A 26,398-nucleotide genomic window follows, 5' to 3' on the forward strand; every position below is an offset into this window, starting at 1 on the left:
GTTTTTGATAACACAATGAAGATTGGACCAATTCATTGTGTTTAAAATAAAATCCAGTACTTGATATTTCATCCTAATTCAAAAATGCTAATAAAGTTAATTCTGCATTCCATTAAAGATGGTAAATTTTAAAGGTCATTGTTGTGATTTTGGGATTTTCAAACACCCAAAATTCCTGAATCAACCAGTATTTGCAAACATAACATAGTGCGATAAATACCTTATCCATGTGTTGACTTTTAGTTAGTATAATTTCCCATCATGCTTGTCAAGCTTCAACTGTTAGCTATGGGCCACAGTTACCCATAAGATCTCACATGCAACCGTTCTATTATTCCATTTCATTTTTAAATCTTTGAGGGTTATGTTGTCAAATCACAGATAATTTCATTTGACAATTATCCATATAAAGGTCTTGGAAAGTGTCTTGCACAGCAACCTCCCAGTGACAATGGCCCTTTTTAAGCCAGAGCAGGTCAACTTTTTCTTTGGCACAGGCGCTGGCTTGAACTTTAACCTCAGGAAAAGAATCTTGAAGAGAATATTTTTTACTGTTAATGGGATGTATGAAAAATCATGCAGAGAATCACAAAGAATTGCATATGGGAAAGAAAGCGAGGAAGTACTGAGAAATGAAAAAACAGAGAATCCAGTGTTACTTGACAAGCAAGCAGTTGGCCTTTTTTTAAACACATTTAGTTTGCTTTTGGTGAGGAGAATTTTTCAACTTCAAGCTGACCATTTTGGAGAAAGAAAAAGGAGGGTGAGCCACTAACCTTGCAGTGAACGGGTCACTGATTCTGCTAGGCACCCTTAGTTGTTCCTCCACACTATAATAATAGCCTTTATATTGGGGCAGATTTGGCTCAGCGCACTCACACAACAAATCCTTTCATCTGAAAGCGTTTTCAGAAATGCCACTTACAAAGCAACTCTTAAAACAATGCTTGCCAATGAACTGCGATAGCACAGAAATGTAATTCTCTGGTTTTCTTGTTTTTGAGTTGAAGAAACATATTTTGAGGAGTATTACCTCAAAGTGGAGTTTTGGTATAGAACAATTGTTTCAATTGGTCGGTGCATAGTGCTTTCTTTCTCCCTTCTCCTTCGCTCCTGTGCCGAAAACAAATCACACCTCAAAGAAATTTGATTTGTTTGTTATCAATTACATTCAATTTAAAGAGGAACTGTCTATGTTCAAGGGAGTTTCACCTACCTTAATTGTTTGCTTGGCAAATACAACAACATGTTGGTGCAATTTGCTCCACCTCTTTGCAAGGCTTCTTTCCACCCTGAGCTTACCAATTAAAAATAGGGTTTCAATCACTTTCTTTGTTATTCATTTTTTTTAGTAGGTCTTTTTGAATGGTTTATTGAAGCACAGAATTACAAGCTAGAAAGTTCATTGACTCTGTCATTTCTAAATAACCTGTGTAATTTCCCAGTAGGTCTTAACAATCAAAGGAATATTCAAGTTGAAATCTTATCAGGGTAACTTGACAATTTGAATCATTTTTTTAAAACTCTGGAAATAAATTGACCTATCAGATTGTTGTAAAATACCAGCTGATTCACTAATTGTTTTGAAACATTAATCTCAGAGTCAAAGGTTGCTAACAGGCTGGCCTAATCTTAAAACGTAGCCAGGGAATGGGTGAAGTCAATTTCAAGGGAATAGTGTGTGGTGGGAACCCAACTATGCTTGTGTTCATCCACTGGATGCCTGATCATTTCTAGGAATTGATGGAAGGTCATCTTGCTCAAATGTGAATCTGATTCCAAATCCATACAGTTGACTCTTACCTGATCTCTGAAGTGACTTAAATCTCAGTTGTGTCAACTTCTGAGTGCATCTGGTTAGTCTTGCCAACAATGCTTTCATCCTAAGAATGTATTTAAAAACAGTACTTGAGAATGAACTAAGTTATGAATATAGTGTACTATATCTACTAAGTGTACTATAAATTGTCGGTGTTGGACTGGGATGTACAAAGTTAAAAATCACACAACACCAGGTTATAGTCCAACAGGTTTAATTGGAAGCATAACCATCTGATGAAGGAGCAGCACTCCGAAAGCTAGTGCTTCCAATTAAACCTGTTGGTCTATAACCTGGTGTTGTGATTTTTAACTATAAATAACAGGGTTAGTTCCTTCTCTCAAAAATGAGTCCTGGCAAACATCATCTCATCTTATATTTCCCTTTCCTCTCCAAAATCCTTGCAAGTATTTTTGCCTTCCATGTCTGAATACTTCAAATCAAGTTTCCGTCCCACCACAATACTGTACTAAAACTGTTCCTATCAAAGCTTCAAATTACATCCTATGTGGCTGTGACAAAATTAAGCTATCTCTCCTCATCCTTCTCAATCTATTGGCAGCCTTTGACGTCTAGACCATACCACTCTCATCTATTGATCTCCTCCATCATTCATCTGGATACACCTACTGGCTCCTTTCTTCTCTACCGAGACATAGTATCAGCATCACCTGCAAAAGCTTCTCTCCCAGCTCCTGTTTGTTCCCTCTGGTGTTCCAAGGATGTAACATTGACTTCCCTCCTATTTCTCACTTATACTCTACCCGTCTGATTTCATCCGAAATGATAGTTTGCACATGAAAGCTAACAGTACCCAGCTCTACTTCACTATTCGTCCCCTTGACTGCTACAGTGTTGCTAAATTATCAAACTGTTCATCTGGCATCCGGTACTGGATAATTAGGAATTTTATTCAGTTAAATATTAGGAAGAATTAAACCATTGTTTCTGGCCTGTGTTCCGAACTCTTTTTTTTCCCTAGCTCTTGTCTGTATCCCTGTCTTTTTATAACCTTGGTATCATACTTGATACTGAAATGAGTTTCCAACATATTTGTGCCATTACTAAGGTCACCAGTTTCTATCTCCATAACATCACCCAACATTGCCCCATTTCAGCTAATTAAGTTCATATTTATCCCTTTGTTATTTTGCAATATAACTATTTTCAATTTATTTTATATTTTTAAAAACCCATCATTCAAGCGTATAGATTTGTTCCATAATGTTTCATTTAGATTTCATTATTAAATAAAGATAAAACACGTAAAGGTGTCTTGTTCAAATATTTCCTTACTTCTTTTGGATATGTGATTAGAAATGCTACTTAGGTCCTGAAAGGGTTACTTATTGCAGAGATTTTTGGCCCACTATGTCTGTTTCACACTTGACCCACAGAAGAGGCCATGTTCTAGCAATTTTTCCAGTGTTGACTGTAAGCCTGAAATTGATGTCTTGTCCGAACAAAATGTTCTGTGTGCTGACAGAAAAATAACGGCCTCCCTTTGGCATTATCACCTGTTGTGGTTTTAATGCTGGAACCCCCAACTGAGAGGTTTTCTGAAATAGAAGGGCATTTGCCAAATACCTAACTGGTGTTATCATCACTGCTGTTCCAGACAGGGTCCTGTTGTTGATCATCATTGTGCAAGCTGGAGGCTCTGCATTGGATCAGGGTAATTTACATGCCATGTCATGCAGTTCAAATGGTAGACAAAGCAAGATTTGGCAAATCACCCAACACATACTACAGCTGCAGGGCCTGAAATCAGTTGACAAGTTAACTTTTTTAGGGAGGAAACAACGCTGTGCACTGTTTCACTTCTTTGGTAGAGTGCAGAGTCACATCATTCCACAGACCAACCTTCCTCACCCTCCTCCCCTATCTGTTAAAGTATATTTGACTTAATTATACAGTTGTTTTCCAGTTTTCCTTTTGTAATTGCTGAACAAATTAAAGTTACATTTTTATCATGGACTAGGAATACAGAGAAGGAAATGTGCAATTTTATCTGAAAGGCCTCTGCTTTGTAAATTGTTTGTCATGATTCGTGAACTTTGTTTGTATAAAGAAGAACATCCAGTTCAACAAAATGTCTTCTCACTGCAACACCACTTTGCCAGCAAAATGAAAGTTAGCAGATTGCCCATACGCCTTGAGCCAATGTAAGCCACAAGTGGCCAACTAAGGGCCATTTCTCACTATGGTATTTTATATGCATTTGAGGGATGGGGAGGCTGTAGCTGCCATGAAACCTGATGGCATTCTACTCAGTTCATCACCTTTTGGGAGTTCCAAGGTGTCAACTGTGTTTCACAAAATTTTTATCCTGGTAAATGAGGTCTGCATATCTGGTCTTAGTGTCTCCCATCTTCATTGGCCCCTCTTCAAGGACAGCAGTCATTGATGTGCATCTTCCCTGCAGCTGCATCCTCAGCAATGGTCCCTGATAATAGCAACATAGCTAAGCTGCCATCCCTTTGCCTGGACTGACTGTTCTTGTGGGAAGTCAAAAAGTATGGCGCTGGAAAACACAGCAGGTCAGGCAGTGTCCGAGGAGCAAGAGAGTTGACATTTCAGGAATAAGCGCTTGATCAGGAATTCCTGATCAAGGGCTTATACCTGAAATGTCAACTCTCCTGTCCCTCAGATGCTGCCTGACCGGCTGTGCTTTTCCAGCACCACACTTTTTGATTCCAATCTCCAGCATCTGCAATCCTCAATTTTTCCAGCAAAAGTAGATCCTCCCTGCCTTCAGCTCCAATGGTGGGATTTCTGCTATCGCTGTAAAATTCAGTCTTTTGTTTCAGTATAACCCTTAAATATCAATAATGTTTTATTAGTTCTACCATTTTGTAAGCACTAAATGCCATTCGAACATATAAAATTCTTAAATGGATCAACAAGCTAGATAAAAGAAGGATGTGTCCCATACCCAGGAGTCTAGACCTGTGCAACACAGTCTCAGAATAATGGGAAGACTATTTAGGATTGAAGTGAGAGGATTTTTTTCACTCAAAAGGAGGTGAATCGATGGAATTCTATGTGAAGGCTCAGTTGTGAACTTTGTTCATACTGGGATTGATAGACTTCTGTATTCAGCTCGTTCTTCTATAATGCGATGGTTGCATTCTTGTGCAAACCTGCATTATAGAAACATCCGCTTTAGAAACAGCACCTAAAGTGTTGGCGATATAATCGCATTACAGCCATCAGACGTTTCAAAAGTTTGCATTTATAAATAGCATCCCAAATTTGTCAATTGCTTTACAATGAATTAGTGTTAACAAAACGCGTATTATAGCAGAACGACCTATTGAAAATGGCAGGAAGATTGTGTTAAAAAAAATCAGCCATGATCTCATTGAATTGTAAAGCAGGCTCGAAGGTTTGATTGAATATTGCTCCTTTTACGTTTTCTTCCTATTATTTCTCATACGTTAGGTATTGGTATCAGTGCCGATCTTTGAAGACTTTTTACCTGACGTATCCTTTCAGTCATATAGAGAAGCTACCATGAAACACACATACTAGCAGATGTCACCAGGACAGATCCTAATTGATCATTGTCTTTCCTCTCATTTTCTCAAGAATTTATAACAATAGGCAGTTTACACACTCCTATGCTTTCCCAATCAAAATTAGATGTTTATAGTGTAATTACCAACTGGATTGTTAAGAGAATCTTCCTTTCTGTTCCTTTTCCTGATCTTTCACTCACCATTAATGATTTATTTTATGGTTTCTACAAAGTTGGATGACATAGGCCCAAGATGATTCTGCTCCCTTTGGTGAATTTCCTGGGTTTTGGTTGTGGTTTCATCACAATGCAACATGTTATCGCTTCATTTCTTTTCCAGTAGTGTAGAAGATTTCTACAAAGAGAAACAAAAGATTTGTGCATCTATATTACCCCCTCAAAATACTTCTTAAAGATGCAGATTTGTTTTGAATGTGTTTGAGAAATGCCGCTAAAACTCACGAGCAATTTTTTTTTCTCTTGTAAGCAATTCTTGGGAAATATAGCCTCCGAAATCTTCTCCCCCATTTATCCATATATTTAGCTATGACAGAAATTCCAGCCTCCTCAAAGAAACTTAATGACCAAAGCTCCTATCTAGTTATATTTTCAGTATTCTTGAATGATATTTCCTGTTAAGTGTTTATTTTTGAAATCATGGAAAAATCCTAACTTTGTTCTTTTCTCCCTTCTCCCTTAGGTGCCTTTTGACCAAACTGTGTTTAAAAAGTTCAAGCAAGATGAAACCACTTCAGAATCTTCAAGTGCAACTGAGAAGGAGAAACCACCTGAATGGTGGCGGTCCTTTTCCTCCCCATCTAGCACTAAGGTACATAATTCAATAAAATGTCAAACAAATCACTTCATTGGGAGGGCCCAAGCGGTTGCTTATGTTTAAGCCTCTGAGAAGCAAGTGGTTTTTACTAATCTCATGAAAGAAGAATCCAACATTAAATTTGTGCATTTTGCTGCACTTTACTTTGACATAACTTTAATGATTTTATGAAAAACATCTATAGTACAGATTGAAATTAAGCCCTCCTATGGGAAGGATGTTGTGAAACTTGAAAGGATTCAGAAAAGATTTACAAGGATGTTGCCAGGGTTGGAGGGTTTGAACCATAGGGAGAGGTTGAATAGGCTGGGGCTGGAGCGTTGGAGGCTGAGGGGTGACAGAATAGAGATTTATAAAATCATAAGGACATGGATAGGGTAAATAGACAAGGTCTTTTCCCTGGGGTGGGAAAGTCCAGAACTAGAGGGCATAGGTTTAGGCATAGAGGGGAAAGATTTAAAAGGGATCAAAGGGGCAACTTTTTCATGCAAAGGTTGGTACGTGTATGGAACGAACTGCCAGAGGATATGGTGGAGGCTGCTACAATTACAACTTTTAAAAGGCATCTGGACGAGTATATGAATAGGAAGGGCTTAGAGGTCTCAGGGCCAAATGCTGACAAATAGGACTAGATTAATTTAGGATATCTGGTTGGCATGTATGAGCTGGTCTGTTTCTGTGCTGTATGTCTCTATAATTCTATAAAACTGAAAATGCAGCTGTGGCTGCTTGACTGCTTATCTAAAAGGAAAAATGTGGCAACATTCTGGAGAAATGGGGGTTTCTTAAAAGAAGAAACAATGTGGGGAAAATTTTATTTTAATAATTGGATGAAGTTCTATTATTTTGTTGATGGTTCTGGGTATCTAATGATCAAGACTAAGTGTTAAGACTGCTTCCTCATCAGAAACATTATACAACGTAAAATTTCCTTCCCTTCATCCCAGTGAATGGTTCACCGAATAAATGTGTGATCCTGTATGGCATTGACTAAGATTGGCTACATCCAGATTTTGGTCTGCGCTAATTTAGTTGATCTCAGCCAGGAGAATGCCCTGTGCGCTTTAATTAGCATCAGCACCTTTGGACTAAGGTGACAAAAGATTTTCAAGATTTGTATGAGTGTGCAGTACATGTACATATATCTGGTTGTGGTGCCCAGAATAGCTATTTAGGTATGGTAAAAAGCCTTGTCAGCATCTTTGGAAGCACTGAACGAGAAATCAGCTTCAGAGCAGAGGGGCACAGAAAATAAGGAAGAAGTGAGGAGAAGCTACACAGTGTGAAAAGAACTATTGCATTATAATTAGAAGAATAAATTATGTTTTTTTTTGTCTAGAATGTTCTAAGTAGCAGTTGCGCACATTCTCAACAAAGACTCTCCGCCTTCAGGCCTTGGTCACCAACCATTTCAACAAGTGAAAAAGAAACTCTGACTCACCTTCCTGCACTGACCCGAGACAAGTATGCATTCTGTTTCTACTCCAAGGAAAAAGCATTTTTAAAAGATATTTCTTTAAAAGTCACTGATAGCAATTTGGGATATACAGTATTAAAATCTACAGAACTTACAACTAAAAGGGCCAGATTACATCTCAGGGTATAATTTTCCAGCCAGGTGGTAGTGGATCTGATTTGTGCGGGAAGAATAGTTCCAGAGACCTCACTATTACTTTGACACCAAATTCTAGCCCAATATTAATTGTACCTACTTCTGGTTTTCAAGGGCCTGCGTAAACCCCCATGGACCTGGCAATCCATGATGCGTCCTCAACTTGCCAGAGTTTCTGAAGAACTCCAACTTCTGTTGAAAACATTTCTTCCCAGGGAATGTTTTCGCAGCTTGACAAGTGCTTGCCATTTTATGGGAAAGTTCTTCACCCAGATAGCGGTTCACTCACTTTTAAGTTTCATCTCCTGACTGTAAGCCTTCAACATGGCATCAGAGTTCATTAAGCAGCTCCACCTTCCACCTTTGCCGAGGGACAAGGATCAGAAGCTGCGCCACCACCAACAGCTCCAGCAGGAGCAAAAATGAGGTCAACCATTAATCTTCAGGAGTAATGGTCTAAACCATTACTCCTCCACAGGGTACTTGGGTAGACACCACAATCCAGCTAGAAGGAGGGAAATGGCCTCTGCCGTCATCCAGTCTGCCTTCTTTTATTGGTGTCTGGAGATGGGGTTCCCATACCTTTGCTCTGGGAAAGAGCCTTGCCAAAGCCTGCCCGTTAGGAAATTAGGTTCGTGATACAAAAAATGATCTCATTGTCCTAGCAGGACAAAAGTGGACAGGATTTGATCTGAGTCTTTAAGGAAAAAGACTTGCACTTCTATAGCATTTTCTCAGACCACATGGTGTCCTTGTATTATGGAAGTGAGGTAGACATCTTTCCCTTCTCTCAAAGAGATGGGAAAAATAAAGGACACAGCTATTCTTCCCAGACCCCCCGCAGCTAACTTAAAATAGCCATACAGCCTCCCACTATTGTGACCATTTTCCCATGGTAAGATTTTAGAAGAGCTGAAAGTGTGTCTCCATCATGAGATACCCTCTCTCTTCATTAATTTGGAACTTCAGGCTGCAATTCCTTCAGTTCTTGAGGGCCTCCTAATGGAGCATACTTGTAACTCCAGTGCCATATGGAATCATAACCCATAAATTCTTCTGACAGGCTAAATTCTTCAGCCTGTGAGACTTAAATTTTATTAACATAAAAAAGGGAAAAATTCACACAACAGAATAAAATATTAGAATCTTTTTTAAATTGTGGGAATGTATATATTTTTGTCATTAATCTTTTGAGGTTTAAAAATTGAATGGGTTTGTTTGTACCTTCTCCATAGTTTCTATGCATATAAAAGTTACGAAGGTTCAGTGGCACCAAATGTAGCTTTGACAGCCCTGCCCCAGCAGAGGAATGGACGACAATCGCCATCAGCCACTGCAGTCACTCAGAACACCACGACTCCAATTGAAGCCAGCAGATCTCGGAAAAGGAGGGCAACTGCAGAAGCACAGCTAGAACAGGAAACAGCTGCTCCACTTGCTGCAGTGTTTCCTTCTGAAGACAAAGATTCAGATGCTGAAGTGGAAGTTGAGAGTAGAGAAGGATGTAAGTTTAATTCACGCAGCTATTCTAAATCCAATCCTTCCACCCCATATGATCCTTTCTTGAAAGGGCAGTTAAATGGCCAGCTTCCAAGCACCTGTCAGTACAGCACTTGAGTGAAACAATAATATGATTGGTTTACATGCTTTACTTCCAGTCTGTGCCTCTCCCAACATGCCAACTCGAGGAACCTATTTTGAGTAATTGCATAGAATACATTTCACAGAAAGAGATTATTTGGCCCGGCCCATCCAGTCCATGCTAATACTTATGCTCCTCTTGAACCACCTCCTATATTTTATCATGTAAATCTAGCATCGTAGTCATACATTCCTTTCTCCTGTAAATGCTTGTCCAACTTCGCCTGAAATGCATTTATACTAATTGTTTTACCCCTCCCTATAATAGCAGGTTCTACAGTCTCACCACTGTTGTTGGCTAAAGAAGCTTTTTTTCTCACTTCCCTATTGGATTTCTTAGTGATTATCTTATGATGATGGCCTCTAGTTATGCTCTTCCCTAAAAGTGGAAATAATCTCTCCTATCCACTCTATTCAAACCTTTTCTGAATTTTAAAGACCTCTATTCAGTCACCCGTCAGCTTTTTTCAAGGGGAAAGAGAGCCATCAAATCCATTCTTTCCTGATATGTATATGCAAACACATTTTTGATAAAAAAATCCTTTAATATCTTTTCTGCACCCCCCTCTAGTGCTTTTTTGAAATATGGTGGCCAGAACTGCAGTCAGTAAAATACAGGAGTGATCTAAACAAGGTTCAGTACAGATTAAGCATGACTTCCCTATTCATCAATTCTATCCTGGTAAAAATAAAACCTACTGCTTGGTTTACATTTTTTATGGTCTTAACCTGTAGCACAACTTTTAGCAATTGGCTATTTGTACTCCAGATCCACTTATTCCTCTATTCCACATGGACTAGGACCTTCCAAATGATAGGTCACTTCCTTATTGTCCTTTTACTTTTTTTTACTCACTCACACTGATCCAACTCTCAAGATAGGCAAACACCCGAGTGGCCAGTGACAAGCACTGCCCTTCACATCAAAGGGCAGTGAACACTCCTGTTTATTTTTTTTATATAAAAACCCCCACACTACCACCTAAGTGCGGTGGTGCTTATTTTTTCCCCAGCACCCCTGGTGTGTGTGTATAGGTGTGAGACACAGTGAAAGACACAAAGTGCACGAATCTTTATTCAATTTCCCACCACCAGGAAGATAGGAAAACACCCGAGTGGCCAGTGACAAGCAGTGCCCTTCACATCAAAGGGCAATGCTGTGTGATCAAAACAGTGAAGGGGAGGGTAGGGACTAAATCAAAATAGAGTTGGAGGGGGAACCTATTGTCCTTTTAAAAGGTACTATTTTACTTTAGTCTGAATTGAGCTTTATTTGCCAATTATTTGCTAATTCTGGATGATTATTAATGACCTTTGTAATTTGTTGCAGTCTTCCTAGTATTGACTATATGCCACCTAGTTGGATTTCATCTGCAAATTTAGAAAATGTATTTTTGATTCCATAGTCCAAAGTAGAAACAAATGTCTTGGATGTTATATCATGGGATAATACTGAATAAATGAATTGCTCTTCTGCTGATTTAGCATTGAGGTCATTAATTTATGTTAAACGATGAACTTCCTGTTAAAATAGCAGATAGAGATTCCAGGTGAGTATCGCAATATTTAAGTTCAATGCTTCTTAGATTGAGAAAGAAAAGTGAAATTATGACACTTGAAAATGTCTTTGGACAGCTATTGTTGAGGTAAACCCCAACCATGATCATATCTGCCATATTTATGCTTGTTACTCAATCTCAACTGAAGCAGCCACATTTAAGCAGGCATCTGTTTTGTTGAACTAGACAGAGGAAAGTCAGAATTTGTGCTTTAGATAGTAATTGGAAAATGCATATGCATGGAAATTGTACAAAGGTACAGTTAGTCCTCAGCTGTGATCCTTCATCTGATACTTGTTTAGATTCCCACAGGATGAATGGTTACATGAACAAAGTACCAGAGGATGGTCAGCACCCACTAAGTTGTACCCTAGCATAAACTTATACTTTCAGGAGATGGGTAAAATACATTGCTTGTCAAAAAGAACCCTAAGGAATGTTTGGATTGGGGAACAAACTTAAAGTCTGCTTCTTGTATTTAGTATAGCTTCATTAGAAAAGGCCAATTCAGATTGACAGATCAAACTCTCTAGTTATAAGTATGTATTATAATACATATGTATTTTCCCTCCTACAGTCACATCATCATTGTCTTCACTTTCTTCTCCCTCCTTCACTTCATCTGGCTCATCAGCAAAAGACCTGAGCTCACCTGGGGTGCAAGTTGTATCGAGTGGTGCGTTCGAGAGTCCAGGCCACACAGAGACACACAATAGCGGATTAGAAGTGGAGCTAGAACACTTGAGGCAGGCCTTGGACAATGGAATCGACACCAAGGAGGCAAAGGAAAAATTCTTGCATGAAATCATTAAAATGCGAGTAAAGCAAGAGGAAAAACTGAATGCTGCTTTGCAAGCCAAGCGTAGTCTACAGCAGGTAAAAGAAGGAGACACTTATAAAATAACTTGGCTTTCGAAATTCCAGATTCTGTCACCGACAGAATAAATGTACATGAATAGAAAAGGTTTTGAATTTTGCATTTATTGTCTTCAAACAGATTAACAATTAACCAAGGAGTGAAATAGTACAGTGTGCTGGTACAGCATTGATCAGTGTAATTTTTATGTTAGTGCTCCTGACAGATTTGCAATCATTATAATTTTCTGAACACAATAATCAACAAAGTAACCAGCAACAATTAGTAAAGTTAGATGAGCTTGCCATTTGGATACAAAATTAGCTTTATGGTAGGAGACAGAGGGTGGTGGTGGAGGGATTTTCGGACTGAAGGACTGTGACCAGCAGGGAGATCAGTACTGGGTCCATTTTTGTTTGTCATTTATATAAATGATTTAGGTGAAAATTTAGGAGATGTAGTTAGTAAGTTTGCAGATGACACCAAAATTAGTGTTATAGTGGACAGCGAAGAAGATTATCTATGATTACAAAGAGATCTTGATCAATTGGGTCAATAGACTGAGAAGTGGCAGATAGAGTTTAATTTAGATAAATGTAAGGTCTTGCATTTTGGTAAAACAAACAAGGCCAAGTCTTATTAATGGTAGGGACCTGGGTAGTCTTGTAGAGCAGGTCTCCTAGGGGTTCAGGTACATATTTCTTGAAAAGTTTGAGAGGTGACCTTATTGAGATTTATCCGAGGGTTTACATAAGTTGAATGACAAAGTTCTTTTCCCTAGGGTGGGGAACTTCAAAACTTGGGGGTATATTTTTAAATTGAGAAGAGAAAGATTTAAAAAAGACACAAGGGCAACATTTCTTCAGAGAGTGGTTTGTGCATGACATGAACTTCCAGAGAAAGTGGTGAATACAGGTACAATTACAACATTTAAAAAACATCTGGATAAGTTCATGAATAAAAGGTTCGGAGGAATATGGGCCAAGTGCAGGCAGGTGGGACTAGTTTATTAGTTTGGGAACATGGTTGGAATGAAGGGTTTATTTCCATGCTGTATGATTCTATAACAAGCCAAATACAACCAACACAGAAATTGTTGGAACAACTCTGGCAGCATCTGTGGAGAGAAAACACAGATAGCATTTCAAATTCAGTGATCCTTCAGCCAGTAACAAGCTAGCACTGTGACCTGAGTTCCACGGAAGAATTACAGTTTGGGGTTGTAATATAGGACAGCAATAGCATATGGAATATAACCTCAACATTTGTGACCTTAATAAATTAGCCTATTATGTCCTCACTAAAGGTACCTGGTTTCATTGCATGCAAACTCACTTCACATAAGCTTTTTCTGTACTTTTCCACCAATCCAGTCTTGTCTCCTGTACTCCCAGTATAGATTAGATTAGATTCTCTACAGTATGGAAACAGGCCCTTCGGCTCAACAAGTCCACACCAACCCTCCGAAGAGTAATCCACCCAGGCCCTATATTTAGATTAGATTAGATTAGATTACTTACAGTGTGGAAACAGGCCCTTCGGCCCAACAAGTCCACACTGCCCCGCTGAAGCGCAACCCACACATACCCCTACATTTACCCCTTACCTAACACTACGGGCAATTTAGCATGGCCAGTTCACCTAACCTGTACATCTTTGGATTGTGGGAGGAAACCGGAGCACCCAGAGGAAACCCACGCAGACACAGGGAGAATGTGCAAACTTCACACAGTCGCCTGAGGCAGGAATTGAACCCGGCTCCCTGGTGCTGTGAGGCAGCAGTGCGAACCACTGAGCCATCATGCCGTGATGTGTCTTGTTGTGCTTAGTCAGATTGCAAGTTAACAAAGTATAGTCACTATGATAGTGCTATACCTGAAGTGCCAGTCTGATTCAGATGCAACATTTATACATTTCAACAATCATTTAGATGTGCTTTAAAACAGTCTCCTACACTACAATTTATTTTTCAGACCACTAATATTGCCTTAAGGTCACACTTATATTGGAGAAAAACTCATGCATTACCTCAAGCAAAAAAAATTTGAATAATTAATTGCAATTTTGTTTCAAGCTGACTAACTTACCCAGTGGCTGCCAAGGTAATCAAGTGAAACCTACTACCTGGCCTGTGGATGTGAATTGCTCGTCCCAGCTACAGTCAAGAGACACAACTGTCTGCACCTACAATGATGTTTATCTTACTATTAATGTCTGCACTGCCTTCCAGGGATATCCAAACATACATTGATGTGTTCAATGCTCTGCATAGGACTTTATAATATTGACATGTTTATTTATTAGAACTACCATGGTTCATAATATTAGATAATTGTTTTGACCATGCATCCAATTCTTTAGTTAACAGTGTACAGTATGGGAAATGATAATGTCATGGCTTTCTATGCTAAAGGGATGAAAAGGGTGCTGCCTCAGGGAAATGCTGTTTTTACTATCTAATTTCTTACAGCTACGAAACAAAGGGTTGTTTTTCATACTAAATTACTCATTGTTGGGCAGCACTCAAATGATTGAGATAAGGATACCCACTTCCATAAGTGAAGAGCCTGCAATACTGTAACTACAAGTAAAATCGACTAATTTATTTTGGTCTTGAGCACTTCAATATTGACAACAGATATATAAATGACATATTCTGACTTGAAGATAGCAAGCCCCCAGTGGCAGCCAGAACCTAGTATTTGATAGATTTTAAAAAACAGAATTTGTCAGATTGGAAAACTGTGCCTCCCGTACTGATTCTCCAACAAGAAACGACCAGAAAATACAGCAGGATAAAACAGAGTTGTACTTGTAGGTCATAGGAATCCATTTTGGTGCTACTTGGAAACTTATATGAGTCTACTTTTGGCTAATTAATATAGAGTCCTACAGTCATAAAGCATGGAAACATACTCCTCAGTCCAACTAGTCCACGCTGACCATGTTTCCAAACTTAATTAGCCCCACCTGCCTCATTTGGCCCATATCCCTCCAAACTTTTCCTATTCATGTACTTATCCGAATTTGAACATTGTACCTGAACCTGCATTCATTCCACCCACAAACCACTCTCTGTACAAATATTGCCCCCATGCCCTTTTATGTGGACATTGCCATCCTTTTGGAATGTGTTTTTCCAACCTAACTACTAATGTTTAAGAAATAAAAATGGAAAATGACTTTTCTCCCCCCAGTCGATAACTAAAATGGTGAGCATTTCGAAGATTTTCTGTTTTTATTTCAGATTTCCAGCATCTGCAATATTTTGCATTTGTACAAATTTGTAAGGCTAATTTTTCAGTCAAGCACACTTAACTTTTTTATTTAACTGAATTCGATGCAATTCTTTCCTTTGTAGGAACTTGAATTTCTCCGTGTTGCCAAGAAAGAGAAACTACGTGAAGCAACAGAGGCAAAACGCAACTTAAGGAAAGAAATCGAGCGTCTTCGAGCAGAGAGTGAGAAGAAAATGAAGGAGGCAAACGAATCACGGATAAGGCTAAAACGAGAACTAGAACAAGCAAAACAAATCCGTGTCTGTGACAAAGGTTGCGAGGCTGGGCGATTGAGGATCAAATATTCAGCACAGGTAATTATTGTATTAGAATAATCAAAATTTGTATCATTTTTTAAACACAAAACACACCCTTTGGTTTGTGACTGTGGAATAGATTGCTTGAATGTTCTATTACATTTTTGGCTGACAAACTGAAAGTTATGAGAACAGGAAAACCACTGTCTCGATACTTCTAAGGAACCTCGATACGATCAACTAAGATCTACCAAACACAGGTTATTCTGGTTGTGAATGTGAGAACCAGTCTGTTGAGTCTGAGCTTTCTGTTGACAAGGTAAAGAGGTTTTGCATTATCCTGTTGCTTTTGAGTGTAATACCAGCATTGGTTGGGGTTACAAGAATCAGTGTGCTTTCCAGTTTCTTCTTTCCTTGTTTTTTTCATTTTCTCCTTCTTCCATACCTGCACTCTGATCCATCCAATTCCCCCAACCCCCTCAAAATTATTTGATTGACATCTTGTAGAGCCTTTTCCAAATAGCATTCTTCAAATCTAAATTAAACCATGAGCTGGAGAAATTCAACCTGTGCAAATTGGATAGTGTATTCTGAACATACACCCAAAACTCAATGGCAGTGAGCCCAGACCAAACTTGGGTTTGGGCCCCGTGTTTGCAGTCATCTTTCCTACTGTAGGGCCTTTGTTATCTTCACCAACTTTGACAGTGAGCTGTTATGATTATTAGTAGATCTGGGGAAGGGGGAGAGGAGGTAGAGGCCTTGACATTTTAGTGGCATTTTCATTTTACCAACCACTTTACCAATATGCAAGAAGATTCATCCAGTTTTTAAAATAATCCCTTTCCCTGCCTTCTCCATGAGAAATTCAGCATCTCCTCTGAGAGCTTAGCAACAACACTGGGTGTTACCCTGGGTTCAGTTAGAGAGTTGGACTGTTAAGTGTAGGACATTAATGCAATATTTTGCATCACCAATTTATCTTTTTAAAAATCTGTTGTTTAAGTATATATACCATCCAATTTAATTATTTACGTAGAGAAATAAATAGTCTTTTAATACAAATAAGATATATAGAGCAATAAAATGAGGTAAGAAGGGGTTAAGATTACAAAGCCATTAAACATTCCTCTGTCGGCTTGCTTCCAAAAATGAACAAAAAGATTGGGAAAGGGGGGAACGTAGTGCAGATTCAAGACATTAACAATCAAATGAGGAAAGGAAATGATGCAGATTTCCATTTCATCATCATGGGAAATTGCACAGGACAACTGTGCCAGACTAAACAAAACTGTGTAGGAACTGCAACATGGGTGTCACCCACAGTACATTTCTGGTTGAGGGAAATGGATGACATTCCATACAATCCAGCTGTGTTCCATACTGCAGTGTTTACAGTATCTTTCACACACAACACCCAAAGAAAAGTGTATGGAAAGGATTAGCTAAAGAAACATGAACAAAGTAAATACTTATCAGTGAGGAAAATTTTCTTTTTTATATCACTTTGAGACAGAAGTTCAGCTTGTGAAACACTGCTTTGAAACTGAATAACCTGGTGTATGTCTAAATGTATAATGCTCGCACAGAAACCACATCAAAGGCATGTGAAACTGATTAGCACAGAATCTCTGGACTACTAGGCCACCCTTTTTTTTCAGTGGAGCTGCTTTATGTTAAATTTTGCTTGCCTAAGATAATTTTCAAAGCAGCTATTATGTTACAATGGTACTGCCATCATCCTCAAATGATGAGCACTTCTTTGGTGAAAGTTGAGGTCCAAGATTATGTGCTCATGTTTGGATCCAGTTTTAAATTCACACCCTTTTGAATCTGATGTGAAACTGCTCCTGACTAAACTACACTGAGGTTTAAATGTGTACTACAACTGATTCAAGGTTATTTTCTGCAAACATTTTGGTTAATTGGGAATGAGAATTATAGGAGTATGGATAGTGGAATTTAAATTCAGTAAAAATCTGGAATTAAGGGTCAAATGATGATCACAATCCATTGTTGATTGTCGGGAAAAGCTCATTTGGTTCACTAACGTCTTTTAGGGAAGGTAACTGCCATCCTTACCTGGTCTAGCCTACATGTGACTCCAGACTCGGAGCAATGCGATTGACTCTTAACTGCCCTCTGGCCAAATAGGGTTGGGTACTAAATGCTGACCTCCCTACTGAAGCTCCCATCCTATGAATTAATAGAAAAAAAAATTCAACATGAATATGGTTGATCTGCCCCAGACCTCATCCTGTTTCATGCCACCTCAGCACAGCCATCAACTCCCTAATATTTCAAAAGTGCATCTATCTCTTTTGGTATTTTCAGCATATAAGCACTGATTCAATACTCATAAATAATCTACAACAGAATTACTCTAAAATGAAGATCTTGCTGCTCCATTGTTATTTTGATTGATTAAGACATAGAAATTGACTACGCAGACCAGAAAGGTCCCAGATTGGATCCTTGATCGAAGGCCAATTTAGTTGATTTCAGCTAAATCAGTGACTAGACTGTGATAGTTGGTAGCATTACCCAAGTTCTCACCCTGCGTGCTGTCCGCTGGCCCCTGCTGAGAGTGCACATCACTCTGGAGATGTGTATGAGAAAAGGATCAGGCTCAGCTGTGATATCCACCTACTTAAATCATTCATTTTCATGGTCTGTAGTTTCACAAGCTGAGTTAATGTCATGTTGAAAGGAAAATGTTCATCTATTGCAAGTATTTATCTTGTTTTAGTTTATTTATGGGTCACAGATGTTATTTGTTTCTTGGATTGCAAATTGCTGCACAGTGAATTTTCAGTCATGGTCAGGAGGTGCTGTTGATCCCACAAGGAGAGGAGGTTGGATTGGCTACTCATTTTGGCACACTTCCTAACAGCTGGTCATAGAGCAGTGGCAGCCTGCTGTTCTTCCTTTTGGATGGATAGTGATTTGTGCTCTTGAAAGAATGGCAAAATAATAATAAAGCAAAATTAGAAGGGAGGTATGATAATGAAATAGTCCCATGACAGCATCTCTGACATTTGCTACACCTGCTAGCAACACTAAGCTTTTGTGCCATCTATTCACATTGCCATTATCACCTATTCCACGTGTTATATTGGTTGCCGTCTCCTCTAATTAAGACTTAATTGTCAAGCTAGCCGTGCTGAAGTATTAAGGCACAGACCTGACCTAGAGTTACAGCTGTGCCAAGGATTGTTTATTATATTGTACTAGTATCCTCAGTTGCAAGCCAATTATACTCTCCCAGACGCATCAATTATCTTCTGAGGAGAAGACCATGCTAAACATAGCAGGTGGAAGGGGGGGTGTTGGTGGTAGCTAATAAGAGTCCAAAGGCTTTTGAGATCTGCATTTGCTATTGCTGATAACCAAGATATAACTAACTATTCTGTCATAATAACTCACAATCAGAATTTTGCAGTCTGTGTTATTTGCACTCTTGTCCTTTGTGGGAATGATTTAATTTTTTTTGTAACAGGTAAGTTTTTCCCAAAGTTGGTGAACCTTTTGAAAACTAAAGAAATTTTATGGCAAAATGTTATAATAAGAGTCCCTGGAATTAAAATGCTTTTCTTTTCAATAAAGTGGCTCTAAAATTATTACTAATTTTTTAAAATCTTATTGAGAGTGAGAAAGAAAAGTGTAGAATATTTGTGTCAAGCTGATTACTGTGGCTAGATGCACAAAAGTGACCGATGTCAGGTGAATTACTGTTCAGTAATTTCTTTTTAGTTAGGAAGGGTGTATCTTGGACACCTGTATGTTTTGATCCTTACTATAACTTGAAATACATACTCTACATTAGATTTCAGCTCTGTGATGTGGCTTTTCATCACATTACATTCCCAACTGCAAATACAAGCCTTGCTTAACACAAAAAAACGTATCAACATTGAGTTCCAGGAGCTGAACACAGCACCCTATCTTTGCAACTATTCCCAAAATGCCACATAGGCAATTTACCCCAATGAGTAACAGTCACTTGATAGGAATGTTAGGAACTACAGCAAGCCATTCAGCTCCTTGAGCCACCAGGTATCAGACTGTAAATCAGACACTGTATTTTTGCTATATAATTGAGTAAATTTGATACTGTAAGATGAAATTGACAAATTAGGACAGGTAATAAATCTGTATTATACCATGTTCATTATCAACATGCAGTCTTCTTGATCTGTTATAGTCTATTTCCTGAAGTCAGTTCCATAAAATAAATAACATTATTTGTGTCTCTGTGTTTCTGCAGTTCTACAATGCCAATCTATCATGCACTTTTTGCTAATGAAGTAGCCTCTTTCCTCATGGAATAGAATGTGTACAATTTACACAGAATCATAATGGTTTATTTTATTTAATTCCACTTCTATTTTTCAGATTGAAGAGTTGCAGGTCAAGTTACAACATGCTGAGGCGGATCGGGAACAGCTGCGTGCAGACCTCCTTCGGGAGCGAGAGGCACGGGAACACTTGGAAAAAATGGTGAAGGAGCTTCAGGAACAACTCTGGCTGAAACCAAGTAACTCCACTACCAGCAAGGTGGTTTCAAAAGACAGTGAAATTTAAAAGAGAATTCATAAAATTGTATGTTTGTGTGTGAATGTATGTTTGCATATTCATACATACACACAGAGGATGCAAGAGTTGACTGTTTTCGGAGAAAGAATGTTACTTCAGACACGCACTGAAACTATCCTTCCCTAAGTGAGACAGCACAGCTCAGAAAATGTGCGCCTGCCATCCTGCCAGACATCAAATACTCAGCCGTACCTGAGATATTTTACTGTGGTTAGTGACAGCACCGAGGACGTTTTTTTCTGAAATTTCTTTTCTTTTTCTCTACGATGTATCACATGGTGTACAGGATTCCTGGACAACTATAGTACCAAATAAACTAGAAGGGAGAAAGAAGAAAAAAATGGTCGGGGAGGGACAATAGTACTTTCTCTGGTTAATTTACAGAACTCTTCAGATTCTACTTTTGTAATAAGCTATTGGAATATAGAAACAGAAAAAAAAACCTTTGGAAAATAGAAGACTTGATTTTAAACCATCTTTGAATTATGTGCAGTTGTTATGAAACTTTTACTTCTCCCTTAATATTTCACGTGCAGTTTCCCCAGGACTGTCTGTTGTATGGGCTGGTGATGCTCCCCAACACTTTTCATTTTTTTCTTTATTTAGAGAACTTCACCATGAGTCAGATGAGAAGCCATGAAACAACATTACGACAAACCCCTTCCTTTAAACTAAAGAAAAATGACTCATGGAGACTGTGTCAATTTATTTCCCCTACCCTACCTCTTCTTTGGTTGGATTATTATCAGCTGGTGGGGATGTTATAACTTGCTTGGCCTTACCAGTGACAGAGCATTCTACAGAAAGACTTGGGAGTTTATTTTGTCTCTGTTTATGTTTTTGTTTGAGAGAAATTAAAAATAGATGTGTTCTGAATGTGATTCTAGTTCCAGTACACTTCAGTTAAAAGAAGAAAATGGATGGAGGAAGAGAGCAATGTCACAAAAAAATGAGGCAGTTGTTGAGATTACATGCAATGACAAAATAATTTATTATGATTAAGACACCATTCCAAAATACAAGTTTTTGCAACCAGTAAATTTAATAAAAGCAGCTTCCTGAAACTGCTGCTTTTCTTTGTTCACAGTATTTACAGTACTCATTCATTCACTTTTTTTAGTTCTGTTTCTTGTTATTATTTTTGTTTATGCTTTGTATTGTTCAGTGCTTTACTCTGTTCACTGAACTAACATTTACAGAATGCAGGATCAATTGGGTACCTTGCTAGTAAAATGTTATATTTATGGTGCTCCCTTAAAAAAAAGTGATAGGACTACTTGCTTTTTCATATGAGCATACATCACTCTTGTCAACAAACTGCAATAGGATTAATTTCACAGTAAGAACTTCTGCACAGAACAAATCTGAATTCATATTTAAATCCTTACTGCTAAGAAGAATTTGTTTGTATTTTAATTCACTTTCTGGGAGGGAAGTGGTGACTGCAAAGGAAAAAAAATTCTTTACACTTTGCTGTTCCTTGCTTCAGTTGCATTAACTGTTTGAATCCCAAATTTGTCTCCCAGTTTTATTACCAAACATATATCAGATATTGCATCTTGGAGGAAGCAAGATCTTTGTTTGGTTTACTTACTGCACTTTTCATGTTCCTCCCATTTTTGCTCATCTATTTGTAAAAACAAAATTCCACCTCGCCCCCACCTCCAGTCTAACCATTCTCCCTCCCATCTCCTAACTCAACTGTGCTGTGTCATCTTAACAATTCAACAGGAATGTAATCTGGACACAGACATGTGTCATGGTCACAAACAGTACAACATTGACTCATGCTCTGATTTTATTGGACCACCATCTCCGTTACAAGTTCCCCAACCAAAATCAGGAACTATAGCATGGAGTCAGATCTGTTTTGTGGGACACTGAACTACTTAGCTTGATTTGCCCTACTACGAATTTGCTTGACAACCTAAACAGTTGTGAACTGTGCAGGGGTGTGTGGGAATGGTGAAGACAAAAAAATTACAAATACTTGTTTTACACCTGCTGCATTTTTTCCAAAGCCCATGTAGGACCCAATAAGATCTAGTAATCTGACATTAGTGTAATTCTCAGTAAATTACATTCATATGTTTTTCTCTCTTAATACTTAAAAGACACCCGCTGCTGTGTTTCATTAATAAGGCTAAAAAAAATATTTATCACATGGAATGAATTTTTTAAAAATTTAAAAAATTTAAGATATTCTGCATGAATCCAGTATAATAACCATTGTTACTGTAAGATTTAAGAGGCGGATCTTTTGAATTTAGTTTAAGTGGAAGAGTTGTCAGGGCAGCTCAAGAGATGTGGGACGTGTCTGATGTAAATCAAAAATCTGAAGGAAATGGGATGAATATTGCAAATCTTTGCAGGGTGTAACCCCAGATTGTGACAATCCCAATACTTAATGGGATCCAGCTTCACTTTTGTGAATACAAAATTTTAACAAAAAACACACAATTCCCCCATTATGAGTGCAATGCAAACAGAGCATAATCATATTTATGCAATTATGTGGAATATTTCTGCTTTTTTTCTTAATGAGAACTCAATATCTTTCATATGCATGGAGTTCAATATTTCTACCATACAGTACTCTTTAATGGGCATTAAAACTTGTATATTAAGGGTTTTATGTTTATATAATATGCAAAAAAAGTTCAGCCTTATATGTCATTATCTCTCCTTTCCTGGTGTCTCATGCAGTCTGTTTTATTGACTTTTTCTTGTTTGATACGGTAATGCAAAAACAGGAGAAGCAGTACATTACCAGTTACTGACTCCTAGCAGACGAAATGTCTTGTGTTCTTTTGTAAGCCCGCTAATTGTTCCGTCCGTTGTGACGATTCACATTACCTTATAGTTTCAAATAAATTGTGGGGAAAAAAAGCAAAAAAAAAGCAGAAATAAAAAAGTTTTTTAAATGAAAACATTCTTCAGCAATAATGCTTTATACCCAAGGGGCAGCTAACTACAGCTGGGTTTTTGCACCAATAATGTCCAGAGTTACTTGATGGAAAACAGTTTTGTTCAAATAGTTTTTGATGAATCCTGTAGAATTTTGCATGCAAAGGAGAGAAATGTGCAGAGAAGAGTTGATTACAACAATAATAACAGAAAAATATAGTGTTTCGTATTTTTATGTTAACGTAGTTTTTTATTATTTTTATACCGGTTAGTTCTTTGTGTGTGACGTGTGTGGATCGTCTTTTTTTTTACGTAATGTATACCTAACACATAAAGCAGTATTTTAATCCTTAACACACATTAATTCAATAATCTATTATTATGGTGCAGTCTCCGTTTTAACTTTACTATTCCCATTGGCTATTGTTTGGTCAACTGATGCCAGTTATTTCCAGTTGGAAACAAGGGATTTTTTTTATATATGGACATCAAATCTAAACTCGTGCTTTGAATAAAAGCCCTGAGCCTTCTATTCAAGGGGACCTATTGGCATAAAAACCCAGTAATCATTTTAAACTGCTTCACTACAAGCTAGCCAATGTACAAATAAAACCTGTAAATACTTGGTTTCATTTTATGCTATGTATTATAAGTGTATATGTGCTCACTCATTTTTTTTCTCTCCGAACTTTAATACATCTTAGTTATCTTGTTAATTGATTGCGTTGTTGCCTGAATTACTGCAGTCAGTAATTGTTCATTAGGAATCTCATTGAAATGATTCCTCCTCACCTCGACACCTTCAACCCACCCCCCCTCACCCCACTAAGCACCCTCAAACTATGCCTTTTTATTGGTGTTTAAGAAATCTCTTTTTAATAATTCCCCTTCCCCCACCTTAAAGGCTTCCCTTTTAAAAAGCACATCAGATTTTTATCCTTGGAATAATTTTCAAATCCATGAATAATTATTATTTGATCTTGAATGACACTATAATTGGGGCTTTCTACTGCTTTCTCCTTTCACATCAGCCAGCAGGATTCAGTCATGTTACCTATGCATTTCAGCATATTTATATTTTTGTTTCGTATATAAGCTGCTGCTAAAACAAGCAACTTAATTTCCATTCTTTAGCACTATTTTTATGTCATAATAAATGTATGCTTTCTTGTTTATAAATGCCTAAACAAAGAACTTGTTCAGCCTATTTATCTATTGTGCTGTGTACCTATGTCTTTTCTCCCCCCTCGCCCCTTTCTCACGTTCCACTCCCTGCCTTTTCCACCAGTAATATTGTAAAATAAAGGACTTGATGAGATGTGAATGAAATAGCAATGCAAAACCACAGTTTGCAATGGACACAGTGACTGAATGTACAGTGTATAGATGGCATTACCATAAATAAAAAAAAGTTTGCCCAGATGATGTTCTTTCTCAAAGTGTTTGTTCAGGTTTATAACAGCCAACAGTGACAACTATGATAGAGTCAACTCTATTAATAAATTTCTGGTTCCTGTAATGCGGTGGCAGTACTGGTACAATGAGGTCATCACCTGCATTTGACATTTGATGTACTCTAGAAACAAATGTGTGAAAGGAGAGTGCACAGAAGAAAGCAATAAGCACCTGACTTCAGTTTCTTCCCCGATCAAGGTTCTTGCTAAGGTATAGTCTCATGGATACCAGAAGCTCTCTGATACATTGGCTGGGTAACTATTCTTAAATGTATCAGCAGGTCAGCTGATCAGCAGAGGCATTACAGGTGAACACAATCTAATTCCAACCCCATTTCACACATCATCTTTTTATCATAAACTCTAGAATTTCTAGCTGATTATCCTTTCATTTGCGCAGGGTCTATACTCAGTGGAGTTTAGAAGCATATGGGGGGATCTATTTGAAATTTACAGATTACTGAATAGCCTGGATAGAGTAGATGTTGGGAAGATATTTCCATTGGTAGGAGAGACTAGGACCCGAGGGCACAACCTTAGAGTAAAGGTAATACCTTTTAGAATGGAAATAAAGAGAAACTTCTTTAGCCAGAGAGTGGTGAATCTATGGAATTCATTGCCACATAAAGCTGTGGGGGCCAGGTCATTGAGTATATTAAAGACTGAGATAGGTTCTTGAGTATCAATGGGATCAAGGGTTACAGGCAGAAAGCGGGAGAATGGGGTTGAGGAACTCATCAGCCATGATTGAATGGCAGAGCAGATTCGATAGGCTAAATGGCCTAATTTCTGCTCCCATATCTTATGGCCTTATACTTGAGGAATCACTTCTTCTTTACAAACAAAACTGAATCGAGAAAACAAATCCTGGTTGAGGAGTTAGGCCAGTACTGAGGGAATGCTGCTCTGTCAGTGATGCCAGCCTTCAGGTAAAGCATTAAACCATGCCATGTATGTCAGGTGGACATAAAAGATCCAATACCACTACCTTAAGGAAGAATAGGAGAGATTTCTTGGTACACTGAGTCAACATCCTTTACCCTTATCACCAAAGGGTAGTTTTGGTCATTATAACATTGCTGTTTGTGGGCTCTTGCTGTGTTACAATTGATTGCAGTGAACTATACTTAAAAAGGTACTTCACTAGTTTTACAGCACTTACAGATACCCTGAGGTCATAAATGGCAGTATTGAAATTCAAATCTTTTTTTAAATGTTGCAGATTCACTAGGCTGTGCAAAACTACTTATATCTTTGTACATAATTGTTGATGCAGTTAACATTTAACCTTCACCCTGATTCAGTGAAACTACTGGAGGTCACTGAATTGTCAAACTAATCATAGGCAGAGATAATTTTTTCCTGTCTACCAAGAATAGCAAGAGATTTAGATTGAATCTTTGTATCAACATGAGGTGAATCTCCTGATGAACATTAACTCTTAAAAACACAATGAACTTAATGTTTATACTTAGCGACTGTTATTTTATCAAAGCCTTGGAACATTACAAGCCAATAATACAGACAACTGAACAGTTCCCAGCTCTCCAAAACACTGCATATAGTTTGGAATGCAGGAAACTACACTGATCCAGCTCATGCTAACCGCACCCCATCTACTTATCCCTTTGGTGGAACTGAAGACCTTACAAACATGCCTGGAAACTGTATTTTATAATAAAATGCTTGCATGCAATGTCAAATAGCCTTCACTTGGACAAGTACATGTGGAGGACAAAATTGTTAGCATTGAGCCAAAGGTCCAGAAAAGTCAACACCAAAAGGGAAAAAGAGAAAATTTCCACATGAAACATGGAGTAAATAATATCACTATGAATTAGTTGTATTATACAAAGCTCTTGTAGGAGTAGGCTATTCAGCCTCTTGAGCCTTCACCATTCAATAAGGTCATGATTGATCTGATTGTAACATCAATCCACAATCCTACATAACCTTAATAACCTTTCAACTGGTTGCTTAACAAAAATCAGTCTGTCTCTACCTTAAAAACATATCCAAGGACTCTGCTTCCACAACCTTTTCAAGAAGAGAGTTCCAATGACT

The 26,398-nt window shown here is 38.1% G+C and overlaps 1 protein-coding gene across 1 annotated transcript in view; it reads left to right on the forward strand.

Moving 5' to 3' along the window:
* Positions 1 to 24,302, forward strand: part of skia (SKI proto-oncogene a) — a 187,317-nt gene extending 163,015 nt beyond the window's left edge. Inside the window, exons 2-7 of the mRNA XM_043676022.2 lie at positions 6,040 to 6,168; positions 7,514 to 7,638; positions 9,022 to 9,290; positions 11,564 to 11,862; positions 15,204 to 15,434; positions 19,773 to 24,302. Of these exons, the coding sequence (XP_043531957.1) occupies positions 6,040 to 6,168; positions 7,514 to 7,638; positions 9,022 to 9,290; positions 11,564 to 11,862; positions 15,204 to 15,434; positions 19,773 to 19,961 (1,242 nt within the window). The 3' untranslated portion in view covers positions 19,962 to 24,302. The remainder of the gene's footprint in view (positions 1 to 6,039; positions 6,169 to 7,513; positions 7,639 to 9,021; positions 9,291 to 11,563; positions 11,863 to 15,203; positions 15,435 to 19,772) is intronic.
* Positions 24,303 to 26,398: the final 2,096 nt, after the last annotated feature.

Source organism: Chiloscyllium plagiosum, unplaced genomic scaffold (genome assembly GCF_037043375.1).
Source record: "Chiloscyllium plagiosum isolate Xiang-an unplaced genomic scaffold, Cpla_swu_hap1 HiC_scaffold_37, whole genome shotgun sequence".
Classification (NCBI taxonomy): domain Eukaryota; kingdom Metazoa; phylum Chordata; class Chondrichthyes; order Orectolobiformes; family Hemiscylliidae; genus Chiloscyllium; species Chiloscyllium plagiosum.